A 21,517-nucleotide genomic window follows, 5' to 3' on the forward strand; every position below is an offset into this window, starting at 1 on the left:
TACTGTGAATGTATAATATGGATGAATAACATATGTGTATAACAGGAATAAAATATTTTGTATGCTATTTTAAAGTTGTTTATGCGTTTTAGTGAAATATTTTTGTTGAGGAGTATTTCTTTTAAAATTATGATGTTTAGGTTGAGCACATTGCATAAAACCAATAGACAATTTGTGTAAATTGTCTATTGGTTTTTAGTGAGTATACTTTATGAAACTAGAGTGGTAGAGAATGTGCGAGCAACTAAGCCTAATTTGAGTAGAAGCTTATTATAGTACTTTGTTGTATGCATCTGCTTAAGAATTTCTGTCGCTAGTACTATGCTGCTCAATTTAGTTAAGGAATCATAATATAAGGGGAGGGTTAGCGAGGGGCCAACCACCCCTCCTGCAAAAATCCTATTGGTTACGAAACAAGCACCACAGAAGCCTCGGAATTTTGGACGCCTTTGCGACTATGATTATTAATCATTTTGGGACCCGGAATATGCGTAGTTTGGTGAAAGAAGGAACTCTTTTTAATGTGACGAATGTCATACGACAGTATAAAATTGGACTTTGTGCTGTACAAGAAGCGCGTTGGCCGGGACAAGGCTCGACTCGCAATCAGGGGTACACGCTATACTATAGTGGTGATGATAGAGGACGAAGAGTCCTCGGAACTGCGTTTTTAGTTAGTGATAACTTTTTGTGTAATATTTTAAATTTTAAACCTGTGAACAATCGGCTGTGTACTATTAGAGTTAAGGGACATTTTCAAAATGTGTCTATTGTGAACTGTTATGCACCTACTGAAGAGAGCTCGGAGGAAGCTAAAGATTGTTTCTACGAAGTGCTTGAGCGTACTTGTAATAATCTACCATCCTATGACGTCATGCTAGTGTTGGGAGATTTTAACGCGAAGCTGGGGAGAGAGCATGTGTGGCGCCCTTTCATGGGTAGTGAGAGCCTACATGAGGAGTGCAATGATAACGGGATCCGACTTGCGAGTTTTGCTGCCGTTACGGGATGCTTTGTAAAGAGCACTATGTTTGCGCATAAAGACGTCCACAAACAGACCCGGAGATCGCCGGACGTTAGAACAGCTAACCATATAGACCATATATTAGTGTATCGACGTCACCACAGCTCCATCTTGGATGTGAGAAGTTTCAGAGGAGCAGATGGAGATAGTGACCACTATCTGGTAGCCTACGATTTCAGGCATAGAATTGCAGTTCAGAAGCCCGCATGTCCTACCATACGATCGGCATGGGACCTGGACAAGTTGAAAACAGCGGAAGGCAAGCAGGCTTTCCAGTTAGAGTTGCAGAATCGTTTTGGGGAGTTACAGGAGGAAGAGGATGATCTGGATGGGATGTGGGACACCATAAAAAAAATACGGTCGCGTTAGCTGCCTCGAGAACTGTGGGAAAGAGAAAGAGGAGGAGGAAAGCAAGGTTTAATAGGCAGTGTGACAAAGCTGTAGCAAAATGAAGGGAAGCACTATTGAACTACCTAGCGGATAGCAGGAAGAAAGCTGCATATCAGAGGGTGAGAAGAGTGGTGAATACATGTCTATGCAGGGAAAAGCGGAAGTATCTTAATGAGAAAGAAAGTGGCTAGTATAGAGAGAAATAGGGTGACGAATAATGGACGGGAGATGTACCGGATGATCAGAGCCATGCGAGGTGCCCCGACACAAGTGGCAACCATAAGAGATGAGAGTGGAAATCTATTAACAAACTTAAAAGATGCTCTCGCTCCGTGGCATAGATATTTTGCGAACTTGCTGAATGTCAATATCGGAGGATTATACTCCTTATCAAACTGCTGAGCCATTTATTGAAGAGCCGACATTTAGTGAGATTACTCATGCTATCCAATGCTGAAAAATAATAAGGCTCCAGGAGTGGACTGCATACCAGCGGAACTCCTGAAGAATGGTGGAGACATCCTGCTGGAGCAGCTGCACCGGCTCATCTTGATGATCTGGCGAGAAGAATGGCTGCCGGACGAGTGGAAGGAGTCGCTGATCACCCCAGTATATAAGAAGGGAGATAAGACTCAATGCGGCAACTATAGGGGCATCTCACTGCTGTCGACTGGCTACAAGGTGCTGTCTAACATCATGCTAATGTGCCTCACACCATATGCAGAAGAGTGCCTTGGTGACTACCAGACGGGCTTCAGGAGGAACCGTTCTACAATAGACCAACTCTTCACGCTGCGCCAAGTTTTTGAAAAGTGCTGGGAATATAACCGGGAAGTTCATAATATTTTCATAGACTTTTCTAAAGCCTGTGACTTAATGATACGCCCAAAAATATGGCAGGTGTTAGAAGAGCTGGGAATTCCTCAAAAACTCCGAAAAATGGCGCAGGTTTGCATAGCTGGTTTGAGAGCAAGAGTGAAAGCAGAAGGTAGCCTTTCGGACCCATTTCAAGTACAGACCGGTGTGAAGCAGGGTGATGGGCTTTTTACGATTCTCTTCAATCTAGCGTTGGAAAAAGTAATTAGAAACACACAGCAAGTGGCAGGTTGTGTCGACATGGGGGTGCAATTTAGGATTCTTGGCTACGCTGATGACCTGAACGTTATGGCGCATCAACGGGACAACGTGGTGGCATTGATTACTGCTATTGAAGAAGTTGGCCTGAAAATAAATGCCGAGAAGACAAAATACCTTTTTATGAGTCATCATGCTGCTCAAGATCCAGAGGGAGCTGCATAGTTTGAGAGGGTGAAGGTATTTAGGCACTTGGTTTCTTTCGTGACTGAAGACAAAGTTGAGGCTGATGTCCAGAGTCGGGTAAATGCTGTGAATGTGGCCTATTATCAGGTGCGTCCCCTTTTCGCCTCGCGCTTGCTGTCTTGGACTACAAAGGTGGGACTATACAAGACTTTGATCAGGCCTGTTCTCCTCTACGGTGCTGAAGCATGGACTCTCACGGCAAGACAAGCCGATCACCTGAGAGTATTCGAGAACAAGATGCTACGACGTATCTATGGAGGGGTCATGGCAGACAGAGTCTGGAGGAGGCGGTCCAATGCTGCCATACACGCTTTATACTACAACTTGGCAGATGTCTTGATGGAGCTGCGAGCCCGGCGTCTTCAGTGGCTGGGGCACCTGTACCATATGGGCCCTGAAAGGACTGTGAGACAAGCGTGGGAGGCCCGACCCCGATCAGGGAGGCCGCCAGGGAGACCGAGAAAGAGAATGGGTGGGATCAGGAGAAGGAAGACCTGTCGGGCTGGAGACCAGAATGTGGCAGAAAGTCCCCCCGGGTTGATAGTGCCTGGCTAATAATGATAATATTTTATCTAAACCAAGCAAAAACAACAACAACAAAAAAAAACTAGTAGTTATTTTTAACAGTATATATATCTAGATAAATCCTATTTCTGTTCTTGAGACGTATTTCTTCCCTTTTTCTGTTCTTCATCTTTCTGTCTCTCAACATGGTATGTATGTCTACCATATCTTTTTTAATAGACATTATTTTGGTGTTATGCTGTCTTTCTGATGCCGACCAGTATTGTTGACCCAATTTTTATTTTACCAATCCATTTTCTGGTATCTGATTTTTGCATTGCTACTTTTGATCTTTCCACTCACCTAACATTCAAGTTAGTCTTTTGTGATTGGATTATTATCTTTTATTGTTATGTAAGTTGATCCCTTAAAAGATTTGTTTATTTTTAATCACTTTATCTTTAGGGCCTGAAATGGTAGGATGTGAAGAATTGGGTGAAGGAGAGGAAGATGAGGATGAATTAAGTGATGATGAGGAAGATGATGATGATGAGGAGGAGGAGGAGGAGGATGGAGGCATAGCTATAATAAGTAGTGCAGATGTTCAAGAAACAGAAAGAGAGGATGGAAATGTAAGTATACATAAAAAACGGTAATCCTCTTCATATTTTTATTATGTCCAGTATCTGTTATGCTTGATGTATGTAGCATGGTATACATGTAGTATGACAAGTCAAGAAAATATGACTTCCAAAAATTATTTTAAAGAAAGACAAAACATAAATCACAAGCTTCTTTATCCCAAAAGAAATGTTTCTGCTGGTAAGACCATTAAACATTGATTGGCAGAGTTTGATCCATTTTTGTTTCAGAGCATTTGATGAAAATAGATATCCAGTCCAGCCTAATGGAAAATTTGAACACACACACACACACACACACACACACACACACACACACACACACACACACACACACACACACACACACACACTGAGGGGGCCAGGATAACACAAGATTTACTCCCTTTATTCTTATTTGGATTTTTTTCTTGAAAACCTTCTAGTGAGTAACAAGCAGAACAAACAGTTCCAGCAGGATGTCAATTAGTAATAGAGCGATGATAATGTGAAAATGGAATACTAATATGATGGGAGACTGCTGTTGGTTTCTTCAGAGAGAGAGAGAGAGAGAGAGAGAGTGTGCTTATGTAAAGGTGCTTATGAGCACCTTTACACTTTGAATTTATATATTTCTTAAATTTTTATTATTATTATTATTTTTTTATTATTTATTATAAGTATGCTAAAGCTGCAAGTACTTGAATTTTGGCTGTTTATATTAATTTTACAAAATACTTATTTTTTCTTTTCTGATTTGACAAAGTTAATGTTTAAAAAAAATTAAATAATTTAATTACAAAACAAATTAAAATTTTTATCATTGAACCATACTTAAGCCAAGCTTAGATTTTTGCATACTTGTAACAAAGAACCCTGTCATGTGCTGGAAAACTCATAGTTATATAACTTGATGACTATTGTTATCATCATTGTCATCTGAGCTAATTAAGTATTTTATATAATTTTTTCACATAGGAAATGTGTGCAGAATGTGAAGCTGAGCGGCTTGCACAAGAACAACAACAACAACAGATAGAGCTATGTGATAAGGAAACTAACACTGAATGTGTTTTCCTTCCGGAAAGGGCACTCAAGAAGAGACCTGAAGACTTGAAAACAACTGTAATCAAGCGGTCTCAAACATTTTCTCCCAGTGCAGTAGTCAGTAAATACCAGTATATTTGTCGGGTAAGAATAAATGATTTCATTCTTTTCTCTTTCCCTCACATGCATGTGCGTGTTAATATACAAACTGAAATTTTAATATTAATATTAATAATTTTATGTTTCATTTATTTCGATATCATGCATCTTGGTAATAAAATCATATATTGTGAAATTATTATTAGTCACAGGGAGCATTCCATGGAGTCACAGGACTCATTGTGGGAAGCCCATGTTATCTAACATGGAGGCCCAGGCTATCTAACATTATAGAAGGAGTGGTATGAAGTCTATTATACCACTCCTTAAACTCTGTAACCGTTCATTTTCTCACTAATAAGAATAAGAATATTTTTTTGGCAAGAAAACTATTCTTATTTAATTTAATTTAATCAAAATTATTTAATTTTAATTATCAAGCTGGCAATACAAATCATCAGCTACCAATCAGAATATCAGGTACTCTCCCAGCACCCTTAATCTTTCATTAATTATTTCTTCCAAATATACTATTGGGTTGTTGCAAATGAAATGGCTGTTGAATGACTGTCAGGTTTCTACTGGTTGCTGAAAAAGCAAGTGCTGAGGTATATGCAAAATTTTATGTCATATGACAGCGTCACACAGGTGATGCAATTGTAGTATTTGTTTCGTTCAACGAGCATTAAACATTGAATACTACTGACATCAAGTCAATCATGGAACCCAGTCAATTAAGGTTGCTATTCCTTTACGAGTTCAAATTCGGAAATTCTGCAGCGGCTGAGTAAAAAACATCAATAAAGCATTCAGTGGAGGAACAACTAATGAGAGATCCACTCGCCGTTGGTTTACAAAATTTCGCTCAGGAGATTTGAGGCTACAAAACGAACCCCCATGGCCATCTTCCTTCCTCCATTGATTCGAATGAATTAAAGGATTTAATCGAATCAGATCCACAACAATCTGTACGAGAGATCGCCCAGACACTAAATGTACACTTCTCAACTGTTTCACGGCACTTGGCAATAATAGGAAAAGTAAGGAAGCTCGACAAGTGGGTGCCTCACGAACTCACTGATGAAAACAAAGCACGCCGTTTGGAAGTGTGCTCTTCTCTCTTAAGAAGTAAAGAAGAAAGGTTCCTGCAACGAATTGTGACTGTGAATGAGAAGTGGATATTCTACGACAATCGTACACGTTCGTTGCAGTGGTTGGGAGTGAAAGATGCTACAGGAAGGACTCCAAAGGCACCTCTGCATCCAATGAAGATGGTGGTCTTCTGCTGGTGTTATTCACTACTCATTCCTTCCACGAGGTGAGACGATAAATGCAGCTCGATATTGTACAGATATGCAGCAAATGCATGATAAATTGTGCCTTAAGCAACCAGCACTTGTGAATAGACATAGAGTCCTATTGCTTTAGGATAACGCCCGACTACATATGGCAGTGTCAACCATACAGCAAATCAACAATTTTGGATACAAAATTGTGCCTCATCCTCCATACTCTCCTGACATTTCCCCAACAGATTACCATTTTTTCCGGCACTTGAGCCATTTTTTGTCCAAGAAATGCTTTGTCAACGATGCATCAATTTATCGGGCAGTGGAGGACTTCATCATTTCCAGGGACACTGATTTTTACAAATGTGGTATAAATGACCTTGCCACACATTGGCAATAATGCATTGATGCTGCTAGAGATTACGTTGATTAAACAGGTCTTCTTCTTCTTTTTATTCTCTTCTTTTTCAGTCGTCCTTAAAATCGGCCATTTCATTTGCAACAACCCAATATACAGGTTGTCTCTTCTTTTGATAGCTTAGGCCATAATCTTCTTCAATTTCCTCTTCACAGAACAGCCTTCCTTCAATCATTCTCAACCTCTTGTTCTTTGTCACCACAACAGTACCGAGTAGGATAACCTCCAGAACTCTTCCTTGCTATTGTCAGACTACTGCATCCACTCTCACTTACTATGAGTGAGTTACATAAATTATCCCTGCTGGAATGAAAGTCTTCATTCTCCACTTTTCAATATTCCTGTCCATTATCTATGCTATTGTTTAGCAACAGGTGTCCCATACATCTAAGAGAAAAATTCTGCATATTACAACTAGCTTGAGACAAAGTCCAGCCTCATTATCAGCCTACAGTGATGCATGCAATAATCTTCTTCCTCTGACTTCTGCATAACTGACCAAGGCTGATCACCTGCTATCAAACCAAAAAACAGAGTACACCATTTTTGTGGTCTTTCACTTAAAAAGATAGCTCTTAAATAACTAGATACCAAAAGCTCCACTGTGAACTCAAAATTTGTGGTCTCAACTAGTATCTGTCCCATATCATCTTTTTTTTTTGGACTCAGCTAGCATTTTTCTCAATATGGAAGCAAGCTTGTAAAAAAAAAAAAACTTTTTATGCTTGGGTAAAAAAAAAATGAGATAAAAGTCTACCATCAAAATACCAACCTATTGTCCTCTCTGAAATAATGGAAAATGTCATCACTAGTCAACTTTTTTACTATTTGGAAGTTCACCAGTTAATGAAATTTATATCAATATGGATTCCTATTCTAGATCTGCAGATCCCTAACTTAATTATTAAATTCACTGCTACCAGTATGCATGTTGTGGAAATGTTTGGAGACACCTTTGTTGTTGCTCTTGACATTTCTAGAGCTTTTAATTGTCTGGTATTAAGGACTGCTCAGCATATTCCACTCTCTGTAATTGGTTATGCAGTTTTATCTTTGGTCATTCACTGCACATTATAATGGGCAGCTTTCTATCTTTGATTTCTCCACCATACAGAAGTATCCCAGAGCTCTCTTCTGGTTGTAGAAGTTCTTGAAGCTTGGTATGTTTGAGAATAATAAGGCATGTTCAAATCAGTAGGAGGAATGTAGTGTACTCTTTACTACTACCAAAAATCATCTTATCTTACTTTTGATAATATGCAAATCAGTAAATAGGATCAAATTACTCCTTGTATTTATCTCTAACCTTTCCTGGAATAAACACATTACATCAGTAGCTTCCTCAGCCTGTAATAAACTTGGCATCTCCTTTTCCATTACTTTTCATCCAGATAATATACTTTTCAGTTATCCAGCTACTAATTTTGTGTAAATCTCTAATCTGCACAACCTTAGAATATGTTTCATGCTGATGTTCTCCAGAGGAGGACCTTCCAACTAGATCACTGATTTTTTTCTCATTGACTCACTTTGACCACTGTCTCATTGCATACCATGCTGTTCAGTGAACTGGCATCCATTGATTCTCTGCTCTCCATTAAGCCTGTAAAACACAAGCAGTAGCTGCCTAACACCTTTTTAAAGTCCAGTTACAAATCCACCAAGCCTACTTCTCCTTTTTTCATTCTACATGTCTCTATTCTCTAGAATACCTTCATGAAATATTCCCAACAACTCCAGAAAGATATCAGTATGTTTTTTCACTCTTAACCTTTACACACACACACACACACACACACACACACACACACACACACACACACACACACACACACACACACACACACACACACACACACACACACAGCAGCAGCACCAGTGCAATGTAGGTCCTGTTTCTGGGCTTGATGTTGCATTTGTGTGTTGTTATGACGTTTTCTCTACTATCTTATATTTTTATTCTTATTATTTATTTTGTTTCGTACAACTATTTTATATTCAATCCTTTTCTACCTAAACCTCCTTCAATAATAAACTTATCGGCTGCGCTATTTATGTTGTGTATGTTTTCTTGTCCTTTTATATTATTTTATTTTAATCTCTATTATCTATATTGTACAACTTCTTTATATTGTACAACTTTCTTATATCCTATCTGCTGCGCGATTTATGTTGTAACCTTTCTTCTCAAATACAACTACTACTTTGACCTTTTACTATATCTCCTTGATACACTCTATCAGGTAGCACGTGGTACCTCTGAGGGACAATGGAATTTCTTCGAGATCGAGGCAGTACCAGAGTATCAGAGTGTCTGAGATTTACCCCTCTTAAAACGCCAAGAAATTTATTTGTTTCGCTGCACCACTTAGTGCTATTAGATTATTAAATATTAACAACCAAGAGGTAATCTCAGGACAATACTTAATGATACCTTTCAATTCTGCAGATGTGACCCAAAATTTACTCTTTTCAAATATCCCACATAGGTTCGTATTAATACTTTATAAGCGGTGCATCGGATTCCAGAAATCACAGAAAGTCTTTGTTAGAATCAAAAGCAAGGTTTATTATACTCAAAGGTCAATACACATAAGAACACTAAAATAAATCCCATCTTAAGGGAATTTCAGACAAGGTATATAAAATTCAAACACTACTGTTACACATATAAATTGACATACAGTAGCTTCCTAAAGTATGAATTATATTAACCTTCGCTAATGCGTTATTCATGTACTATTTTCACAATTGATCTAAAACTCTGTAGCTCTGTCAGACTACACAAGATAACATTCATATCTTTCACAATCTCTTAATATTATGCCAATTCTTCACTCTAAACATATCCTGAATTTCACTCAATATAAATGCAATTTAAACACAACGACAGATAATCAACATAAATTCAATATCCTTCTAAAGTCCTAGCAATATGATCCTATCTTAAATCACAAATGTCCCTTTTACAACATGTTAACATGACACAAATCTTTCATTCCTATTCAGTGTAACACAAACAAAGTTTACTTATCTTCCCTTTTCGAATCTTTAGAGCTTCATAGGTTCACAGGAAACTTCTTTTCGCAGCGAATACGGCCACCAAGACCGTAACTGCCTACTGGGGGTCGTCCGACATTGAGGCACCTTCCGACATCAAAGAGACTCGCGCCTCATGCCACTGCACAGGAGCAGGACACCAGGAAATCCAGCGAGGAAAAAGCCTTGTCTCAGGGTCACATGACCCTTATATTTCCCTCCTTTTTCACGGCGCTTCTCGCCCCCTTCGATATTTTGCGAACTTTTACGTCATGGCATCCTTCGTCTGCCCTGCCGTCCATCGTCTGCCCTGCTTGTTGCACGTACTATGACGTCATTGTTTACTTGGGGTGAACCCTCCGTTGCGTTACGACCTTTGAACTTGACACCCGCCCAACTGTTGGATTTGTGCTCACATTTTATAATCCTTTTGCACAGGTTAATTTCTAAAGCTCTGATAATGCTTTACATTTTCAATACTAAATTAAATATGTTTACAAATGGCACAAAATACATACTTAATTAACCTTTTCATAACAGAACATACTTGATTTATATATACCTAATACTTATTCTACACTTAGAGGCAATTTACTGTATTTATCTCATTCTTTTGTTTATAAAAAGCATGTTAGACTGTGATAAGATAGGAATACATAAATTTCCACTCTATCACAATCTAACAGTGTGTGTGTGTGTGTGTGTGTGTGTGTGTGTGTGTGTGTGTAAATTTTCGTTATTTTAGTTAAATCCGTTTATTCTGGGTGCCTAAATCAAAAATTTTTTAGTTTTAATTTTTTATAGTAATTATAATATTTATGTTATCTTTTATAAAATATGTCTGAATATAATATTTTTAGAATAAAAAAAAACCTTTATATTTTACAGCTGAACCGCAGTGATAGTGATAGTTCCATGCCATTGTATCGCAAGGGAGGACCTTTTCAACGTAATTCTGTAGAAAGGAGAAGTTTGAGGTGGAAAAAAGTAAGTTTTTGTCATAGTTTGCTAATTAAGATATAAACACACACACACACACACACACACACACACACACACACACACACACACACACACACACACACACACACACACACACACACACAGCTGATAGCATCTGCACTCTCTAGTTTGTGGAGCTTAATCCCACTATAGTAGATAATTGTTGGTCTTTAAAGTGGTAGATAATTTTGTTTACCATTTTGAGGCTATCTACCACCACATTATTAGAGGCCTAAAAATCTTAAATGTACCACATTTTAAAGTGGCACATTTAAGATTTTCTTGGAAAGAGAAGTAACCTTTTTTTTTTATTTTATAACAATTTTAACATTTATTATAAAAAAGCTATTCAGTAATTGATACTGATATATTTTTGACTGATTAAGAATTATTGCATTAACTTTTTTCCTTTTTTTTATGTACATCTTATCAATGAATGCTTGTAAACATATTGTACATTAATACCATGGACCTAAATTTATGTAGCTGTTGACTAAACTGATATAATTATTTACGTTATATCAAATCAAATAATGTAAATATTTAAACAATTGCTGAGCTGGTTGGCTGTTGGCTAAGTGGATAGTAGTCAGTAGGTCATTGGTTCAAATCTTACTGCATGCATAAATGTTTGTGAATCTCCTTAGGTAGCAAATGAATTTTAATTCCTGTTGCGAGATCCCTACCCTATTTATTGGAGTTTGAATGTTTATAAAAGTTCCATGTTTGGCTTCTACTGTAGGTTTTTTGGATTTTCTAACTCATAGCCACCTGCAGTATTAATATACCATAGATTTCCAATCTTTCATGGAGAGGATTTGCACAAAAAAAATAAAAATAAATAAAAATTATTTCCATTTAACATGCTATTACTAGACAGGTATTCAGTACAAAAACAGAATACGCTAAAATGAAGATTAGCATATTTGTTTATTTTCTTCTGTTTTTCATGCAAGCATATAAACCACTCCCATCAACACACATATCTATAGACATAATACATCCAACATTAAGAAATGCAGCAGAGGGATGGCAAGCCAACTGCATTAAATGTCTATAAACCTCTAACCAGAAGATTCACCCTAGGATAGAGAAGATGAATGGTTGGATTGTTTGGAATTACATCTGAATTATGTGAGTTTTCTCATTCCATCCCATCCCATCTTGTTAGGCTCAGTGGCCTGTAACTTTCTTCTGGAAACCTGTTTAATGCTTACCATGTACATTGTGTGTGATTTTTAAGGCCAGTTGTATGTTTTGTGGGATGAAAAACTTGAGTTTATTGGATAAAAACTGTCCTCTGCATATGAGATTGGCTACCTCACTTTCAGTTATAAACATTCTTATAAAGCTTCCTTGTGTCTTATATGGAATTCAGACCATCTTTCCAACCCAAGAATGTTACTGTTACTACTGAGCTATTAAATAAAATAGCTTCAGAATTAAATAAAATACTGAAATACTTTTTTGGAAAAAAAAAAAAAATCCCATCTCAAAAGAAATAAATTGGTTGGTAAATTTATAGTAAACTCACTATAGTGAATCTGAAGGGACCACAGGTGTAGTTATTTATAGTTTGCTATAGTGAATTTCTTTTAGCATGAAATTGTACCAATGGAGTTGGGACTGGTTTTGGTAGTTTGTTATAATAATGAACAAGTATGTTATAAAGATGTTTGCTATAGTGAAAGTTGACTAGTAACATAGAGGTCAATTTGAACTCGGTAAGTAACTTCAAGGGATGCTTAAGGGTCAAAGCTGTATAACTGAGAGGAGACCTCCCCATAGCCTTTAAAGGAATGCGGAGAACCGACCAGGGCTTCTGTGACCTAATGTCAAATCCCCACCTTCTCGTGGTGCACCCTGTTGGGTAACTACCTGGATACTGAACGAACGAGGATCGGCTGGCAATTTGAAATTTAGCCGACCAAATTGTAATTCTTATTGGCTTAAACCAAATTACAAAATGATGGTATAACATGACAAAATTTCATGTGCCGGCTGAGGCGTCGCACGGTTAAACAAGGCCCCCGTTGTTTTCGTCAGGGAACCAGGGCGAAAAGTCAGCTGCTGGATCAAATCTGAAAGCACACCCCTACCCAACATCACCAGAGTTAAAGATCGGTACTATCAACATAAGAAGCCTGAATGGCAAAGAAATGGAGCTAGCTGAGGAATTAGATAAGTACCAGATCGACATAATAGGGGTGACTAAAACAAAAAAGACAAAACTGATGAGATCTTTCTGAGCAATAAATACAAAATGTTATATTCAGGAAATGACAATCAAGGAAAAGAAGGAGTAGCCATAGTATTCAACACAAAATATGAGGCTAATCTTCTTGAATGGCAGGCAATCTCAAGTAGAGTGATGTGGGCTAATATCAGAATGGGGAATTGGACAATGAGACTTATTTGTTCGTATGGTCCTACAGAACGCTCTACTAAGGTAGAAGGAGGAATTTTTTGATGCTTTAGAAAAGCAACTGACATAATGAAAAAGGAAAAGTTGGTCCTTGTTAGGGATCTAAATAGCAGAGTAGGAAATGATTGTCAGACCTACAAAAATATTTTGGGAAAATTTGTAGAAAAGAGCAAAGCTAATAATAATGGCAATTACATGTTGGATTTCTGCTCAGGACACGAACTGGTTATTACTAACACCATGTTCCAACATAAAAATGTGCATAAATTCACATGGAGAGAAGAAGCAAGGAATAAGAAAAGTCTCATTGACTATGTAATTGTTGATAGTGATGTTTTCTCCCTGGTGCAGGACACCAGAGTGTACAGAGGATTTCAAATTGGAAGTGATCACTGTTTAGTCCTGAGCAGGATAAAATTGAATTTAATATTGAAAAGAATAACATGTAAGAAAGTTTTAAAGCGAATAAAAATACACAAAGATTATTGAAGAAAAAATGAAAGGGTTTGAGAACAGGAACCAAACCTTGGAGATTCAGTGGCAAGTCTTGAAGAAAACCCTGATTGATTCATCCAGAGAGACATGTGGTGTGGTTGTCTGCAAGGATAGAAAAATCAGAACTCCATGGTGGACACAGGAAGTTAAAGAGGCAGTGAAGGAAAAGAAGAAAGCATATCAAAAGTTCCTGGCAAATAAGTCAGCTTTTCCTCTTAGAGGATATGGAGACAAATGTAAGAAAGCTAAACACTGTGTAAAACTAGCTAAACAAAAGTCATGGGAGGACTTTGGCAAGAACATAGAAAATAAATATCAAGAAGGTGGTAAGATATTCTGGAGATTGTTGAAGAAGCTTAGTAATGGAGGAAAGAGTGCTGTAAAAGGAGTTAGAGATGATAAAGGTGATATGATAATGGGAGAAAAAAATATCCTTGAAGTATGGAGTAATTACTTCGAAAAATTGCTAAATGAAACAAGCAGTGATACTACAGCGGTAAAAAACACTCAACAGGCATACAGTTAGGAATACATATCCATACTTGAAGTAGAAAAAGCCATCAAAGGCTTGAAATGTGAAAAGGCAGCAGGAGTAGATGATATTCGACCAGAAATGCTGAAGTATGGTGGTATAAAAGTCTTACAGTGGTTGCACTGCATAGTTCAGAAAGCCTGGACAGAGGGATGAATTCCTGATGATTGGAGTAGAGCTCTCATAGTACCCATATATAAAAAATGAAATAAAACTGAATGTGAGAATTACAGAGGTATTTCCCTACTGAATGTTCCTGGCAAGATCTATTCAAGTATACTTGAGAAACAGTTGAGAAGAATTGTGGAAGAACAAGCTGGATTCAGGCCAAATAGAGGCTGTCAGGATCCGATATTCACTTTACGACAAATAGTTGAATAAGCATGGGAATATAACAAAGATCTGTATTTAAGTTTTGTCGATCTGGAAAAGGCATATGACAATGTGCCAAGAGAGAAGCTATTCAATACGCTACAGTTATATGGTGTCAATGGGGCATTATATCAAGCAATACTTAGTCTTTATTTGAGTTGCAAGTCAGCAGTTAGAATTGAAGGAAGTACATGAAGATGGTTTCATGTTAAATCTGGTGTGAGACAAGGATGTACATTATCCCCTCTGTTATTCATTATCTATATGGATCACATTATGAAGGAAAATGGTATTAAACATGATATCAAAATTGGAGATGTTAATGTCAGCTCTTTGCTTTATGCTGACGATGTTATACTTCTAAATAAATCTGCTACAAGTTTACAAGATTGAATAACTGTTGTAATAGATATGGTATGAAGGTCAGCATTAAAAAGACAAAGACAATGAAAATAGGTAGAATTGTTGAAAATGTCAACTATGTTGTGAATGGGGAACCTGTGGAACAAGTAAAACATTTCAGCTACTTAGGCACGATTTTTAGTGAAGATGGTAAATTAAATATGGAAATAGACAACAGAATCAACAAAGCTGGTATGGTAGGAAGTCAATTGAATAAATTCATATGGAATAAGAGAGAAATTAGTTGGAACACTAAATTAGCTGTATACTAGACAGTGTTCAAACCAGTTTTAACTTATGGATCAGAGAGCTGGGTCAGAAGTAAAACACTTGACCCAAGACTAGGGACTGCAGATATGAGAGTCCTGAGAAAGATTAGAGGCATGAACAGATGGCATCAATGGCATTGTCATATTAAAAACGATGATATTAGGAAAGAACTTCACATTGTCAGCATCCAGGAATGTGTTAGCAGAACTAATCTCAGGTGGTCTGGTCACTTAAACAGAATGGGCGAGGAAAAATTAGCAAAACACGTGGTCTCCCAGGTTGGCAGGAAAATGACCTAGAGGAAAATCAAGATATTGGTGGATTGATATGGTACAAAGTGCCTTAGACGATAGAAATATAAGATCTGATAATGATAATATAAGATTTTGACAAGTAACAGACTGATTTGGAGGAAAATTGTAGATAGGAAGTTAGTAATGATGTAAATTTTTCATGTAGTACTATCATATCCTGTACACCCTTTGAGGGTACATGTCTGGAATTTGATGATGATGATGAGGATGAAGTAACTTCAAGATATCAAGATTGTAATAAGTCAGTTCATCATTTAGTCACAGAGATCCCCTCTCTATGTGTGCCAGTAATACTGCAGAGTACTAAATTATTGCTTATTTCATTTCTCTTTCTTCTAAATTTTCATGATGTAAATTGAATTTGCTAGTATGCTAATATGCACTTACCACTAAATTATGACACCTTATGCATTTAGCTCTTCGCAATGAAATATATGCTGACTGTTTTGTTCTGCTGTATAAGTAGACAGATAGCAGCATACCTGCAGGAGCAGCTAAGTACCATAAACATATATCAAGCATCACTGGCATGAGCTTTATAAAAAATGTTAAATGAAAATGTGTACTTTATTTTTTCAATAAAAAATCAAAACATTCATTGTAGTGCAGTGCATTTTGAATAGCAATGCAGTAGTAAGTCTATATTTCTTTCTGACATTTGATTCTCAGAATTTCCAGATTAATTGTGAAGTCATGCTAGGTATTTTCTAGTGAGCTTTAAAGTAGTCAGACTGTGGTTTTGAGGACTTTATGAGAATTTTTTTTTTCATTTGCAAACACAAAAATTAACTATATATTTGCAAATTTATAGTTACCTCCCTAATAGCAGTTAATAGCAATGCTTCTCTTTGGTCGGAAAGATCTGGAATTGAATCACATGTGATGGATTTCATGAATATAAGGACTATTCAGCTGAAACTGAGTTAACAAGTGTCACATGAATATGACAGGGTTTATCTTTCTAGAAACTTCAGTTTCCCCACCCCCACCCCTCCCCATGCAAAACAGAAAAATCAGATAGATGAAATATGCATGCAGATATAGCAGTCAAGATAGGATTACCTGTCTGATCACATGTACTATCAATCTAAATCTATTAAAAAGAAAATTATTAGAATAAGGTAATAATCAAGAATTTACAGAAGATTGATACAACATTTCCCATAAAGGGGATAGCCGAAGGCCTCACAGCTCTCTACTACAGTTCTACAAGGAATCTACTTTTTTTGTAAATTTAGTTGAGATGGCATGTTCTGCTAAGCCACGCTGTTCACTTTCATGATACTGGATTGTTGGGAAAGAAGAAGTCTATTAACATTTCCCCTGAAGAATTGGAAGTCGTATTGTTTGGGAATACTTCATGAGGAAGGTTGTTCCAGAAGGCAGAGGTAGATGGAATAAAAGGGGATTAGAAGCAAGTTCATTGCATTTGCATTGTAGTGAAAAGTGATGTTAGGCAGGTGTTGCTCTTGTTTTAATAGCCCTATTGTGCAGAAAGCAGAGGAATGATTGTCTCCTGTCATTATCATGACAGATAATAGAATTATTATTCTATCATAATATCAGAAATGTTTCATACAAATGTATATAAAAATCAGTAATTATCATAATATATGGCCAGCTTTCAGTCATATCTATTATTTTGGAGTAATATTCTTGATCCTTTTTTAATAGCCTCCTGTGATGTGTGCTCGGCATCGTAGCGCAGCAGCAGCATCAGGTCCAAAACCTGGACCAGTTCGGACGTCACTAGATTTAGCCTTGGACCTTCAAGCTTTCCAGACTCGTTTAAATCAGCAACAAGATGAAATATCCCGACTTCGAGAGTTAAAGCGCAGACTTGAAGAGGCCAAAGCTAAAGGTATTTTTTCATCTATCACAATATTAACATATTATAGGTCTAGCAACCTTGTGTGTTTAGGATAATCATAAACAAATAAGCATTTTTTTTTATATAATGACACTACCTTTAGATGAATGAATCCAGCAGAATTTCTTAAGATTTCTGGTTTTAAAAGCTTTACAGACGTTTAGGTGATAGTAAGTCTGGAGAGTCTATAATCAACATTTTCTAAAGAATCAGTACACAGTATTTCACATATTTAAAAGGATTAAATTTTAATTTCAATTAAATATGGAAATAGTGTTATTTAAAATATTTTTTAAATAACAAAATTTAGTTTCAGTGAAAAAATTTTCAGGGGTTAAAAACTAAATTTCAACAGAAATTTAGTTTTTACTTATTTATTTACTAGTAGAATTTTACATGTATTAAACTCATCCCCCAAAATAGATTTAACAATTTGATTTTTATGTTTTTGACGTTATGAAAAGAATTATAAAAACAGAGGAAAAACTCACCTAAAAAATTTTATTAATGTAGAATTTTTGCCCAAGTGTCATAGGCATTGTCAGTACAAGATCACAGAAAGGCAATTAAACCAATAACAGACAATTCTAAAAAGCACCACCTGATAGTAAGATAACTGAAAAAAGACCGATAATTTCCTAACTTATTTTAATATATATATATATATATATATATATTTTTTAATGTAAGTTAGGAAATTATTGACCTTTTTTAGCTATCTTACATTATCTACTCATGTGGCGCTTTTTAAGGTGTCTGTTATTGTTTAATTGCCATTCTGTGATCATTTACTGACAATGTCGGTGATATTTAGGAGAAAATTCTACGTCAATAAAGTTTTTTATGTGAATTTTTCTTGTGTTTTTATAATTCTTTTCATTATACCAATTCACGGCATATGCAAAGTTATCTTTTAATGAATATATTTCCCCATGTATTTGAGAAAGGGAAGAAAATTCTGGTAAATTCTTTTACTATTAAATTTTGGTTTTGCTGGATAGTAACATGGTGGGTATCATGTTACTAAACCGACTTATAGACAACTAAAGAGTGCCATATTTTATAGCTAAATATAGAGAGAAATGTTAAAAAGTTACAAAATTTTTCTAGAAGCCCATATCCTTGCCCAATAAAAAGACGAATACAGGGGGTCCTCGAGTTATATCGGAGATCCGTTCCTACGGACCGATGTAAGGCGATTTTCGATGCAAGTCAGAATTACCATAGTCTAAGTTACTTACCTAACCTAAAACACCCTAAAGTCATATGTATGTATATCAAGAAACAGAACTAGGCCATAGGAAAATGAAAGGGAGAACATAATTACTGTATAGTACAGAAAAATTACAAACTGTAATAAAAAAAACAAACATAAAAATGAGAATAATCCCCAAAATGACAAATGAAACTGTACATTCTGTACAGGTGATTAAAAAAAAAAAATAAAAATGAAAACAATTCTTTACCTTTTATCCTGTGGTTGGCTTGCACACTGGAAGGGGGCATTGCAAGGAGGGAGAGACTGACTTATCTTTTCGCCTTTCTTGAATTAACATGAGGCTAATTGGGATACAGCGTTGATCCTGGTCTTCCAGCCAAAGAACAAGAAGCCTTTCCATCTCAATCACGAGCCTACTAAGTTTTTTCGTAATCACGTCGATTTCATGGGCGGCAATCCTTTCACGTGTTCAAGGATGCAAACTTTATCCTTGATAATAGTCCCGACTCTGGTACAACTAAAGTTCAATGCGCAGCCGATGTTCATTGGTGTTTCTCCCTTTTTGCTCTTTTAATAATGTCTAATTTCACTTCTAATGTAATGGCTTTCCTTTTCTTCGACATACTGCCATCGGAAGAGTCTGCCTTATGTTTGGGAGCCATATTGAAGGGTAAAAAGTCACAAAAAAACACAAACACAAAAGTGAGAGAGCAGATGTAAATAAACAAAGCACGCAGTACCTAAAGAGTGTATGCTGGAACCCAAGCAACGGCACCTCTCCCAAACAAATGGTGCGTAATGGCGTATTCTTCCGCCGTGCTCACAAACAAGTTCGTCCGCGACGTTTGAATTTTACATCGCGCTGCTTCAAGTCGAAATTTATTTTTTAAATTATTTATGGGATTACTGCCATAAAGTCGAAACGACGCATGCCAAGGACGACGTAGATTGAGGATCCTCTGTATATGGGTTCTGGGCATAGCTTGTATCTTTTAATAGATACAAGCTATGCCCACAGATTGATACAATTTTAATAGATACAAGCTATGCATACAAAAAACTGCACACAGAGCCAATATGTTCATCTTTTTATTTGACAAGCAACAGGTTTCTAGAAAGGTTTTGAAACTTTTTAACATTTTCTCTCCATATTTGGCTAAAAAAACATGGCTGGAATAGCCTTCATTTTAATATAATGACTTTAAATTTTTCAGGAAATGACAATGTATACTAAAATATTAATTAAAAAACTTTCCTATATTTTCCTATATTTCCTATATTTTCCAATACTTTCCTATATTTCGGCAATGTTACATTGTCGAAATCTTTTGGAAACATAAACTATGATATGTGCATGCAGGCAGGTGCTCCCCCCCCCTTAGCGGGCTAAATTGGGTTGTCTTGGTTGTTGGGCTGATGTTCTTAGGATACAAGCTTCCCAAATTTGGGGCAGTCTTATGCACCCAAATTTGTTGAGGTTTGAGAAGTTTTTTAGAGCTGAGGCTGATTCCAGGAATAATCTTTCATACTTATATTTGCTGCGGTGTAGTAAAGTGGCTTTCTTCCAGTGTATTCTGTGGTGGGTATCTAGAGCATGGTCAGCAAGTCCTGAGTGGCTGTATTGGTGAAACCGGATGTAGTCTTTGTGTTCGGATAGCCTGATATTAGCTGTCCTGCCTGTTTGGCCATAGTAGGACAGTTTACAACTGCAAGGGATCTGGTATACTCTGGGTAAGGTCTAGGGGAAGTGGCTGGCCTTTGGTAGAGCAGATAAGGGATGCCAATTTCTTGTATGGTTGTAACAGGTAGTCAGGTCTTTTTTTTTTTTAGGATTTTTGTTAGCTTTTCAGACATGCCCCGGAATAAGGAATGGTGATAGATTTAGTGTAATCTCTGTTATGAAGGAAGGGGAGGGGGAACTGGTTTTAATATTTTCTGGATTTTTTGGGAGTTGTATCCATTCTCTAGTGTTAGGGATATGATTAAGTTCAATAGTTAGGGCATTGTTATCTGAACAGATAAATTTAGCCCTGTTATATAGGGGTTTTTATAATTCCATATTGTTGTGACAGGGTGGGGGGGGTGATTGCTGGTGAATATTACTACCTGTATGGGTTGGTTTTCTGTAAACAGAGAAAGCCAGGGATCCATCAGGCTGGCATGTAATCAAAGTATCTAGGAAAGAGAGACTGTTGTTTGCCTTTTCCAAGGTGAACTGGATTCTGGGGTGTTGATTGTTTAACTGTGTTTAGAAGTTGTGAAGTGTATCTTAGCCATGTGGCCAAATAGCGAACACATCATCCACTTAGCATAGCCAAACAGTCATCCGTGCAGTTAGCCTAGTGGCTGTGCGCTTCACAACCATATGCCTGGGGAAGGAGTGTCCTAGGTTCGATTCCCGTCAGTGACGTGAGGAGCTGAAGGATCTTCCTCAGCCATAGCCAAGTTAGCCGGTCTTGGGCATGGACAGTAGGGATTTTTCCCCAGTTTATCCTGGGGTTTTTCATCCCGCAAAGCAGGCAAACCGGCCTTGAGAACTCAACACTACAGGACATAGGATACACTGGGTCGTAGGGCTTGACCAACTTATCCTGTGAATGGCTTGAGGTCCGATGATTAATTAGCCCTCGACACCGCAAGGTAAAAGAGGGTAAAAGGAAGATGAGATGAGATGATGAGTTTAAGGCTTTTTCTTCAAAGGTCTCCATAAAGAATTTGGCCAGGGATGGAGAGAGTGGAGAACCCATGGCTGTCCCCTCTATCTGTTTGTAGAATTTTCCTTGCCAAATGAAATAGCCTGAGTTCAAGATGAACTGAAATAGGGCTTGAGATATTGGGAAGAAATTTGGCTTGAATGAGATCTAAG

The 21,517-nt window shown here is 37.1% G+C and overlaps 1 protein-coding gene across 3 annotated transcripts in view; it reads left to right on the forward strand.

Moving 5' to 3' along the window:
• Positions 1–21,517, forward strand: part of kibra (WW and C2 domain containing protein kibra) — a 135,972-nt gene that overhangs the window by 98,487 nt on the left and 15,968 nt on the right. For all 3 annotated transcript variants that reach the window (XM_090402346.1, XM_090402348.1, XM_090402347.1), the window contains 4 exons: positions 3,704–3,870; positions 4,837–5,049; positions 10,639–10,737; positions 17,237–17,423. In XM_090402346.1, coding sequence (XP_090258472.1) covers positions 3,704–3,870; positions 4,837–5,049; positions 10,639–10,737; positions 17,237–17,423 — 666 coding nt within the window. The remainder of the gene's footprint in view (positions 1–3,703; positions 3,871–4,836; positions 5,050–10,638; positions 10,738–17,236; positions 17,424–21,517) is intronic.

The sequence above is a fragment of the Typopeltis vanoorti genome, chromosome 13 (assembly GCF_054136105.1).
Source record: "Typopeltis vanoorti isolate ZY-2024b chromosome 13, IOZ_Tvanoo_1.0, whole genome shotgun sequence".
In the NCBI taxonomy this organism is placed as follows: Eukaryota; Metazoa; Arthropoda; class Arachnida; order Uropygi; family Thelyphonidae; genus Typopeltis; species Typopeltis vanoorti.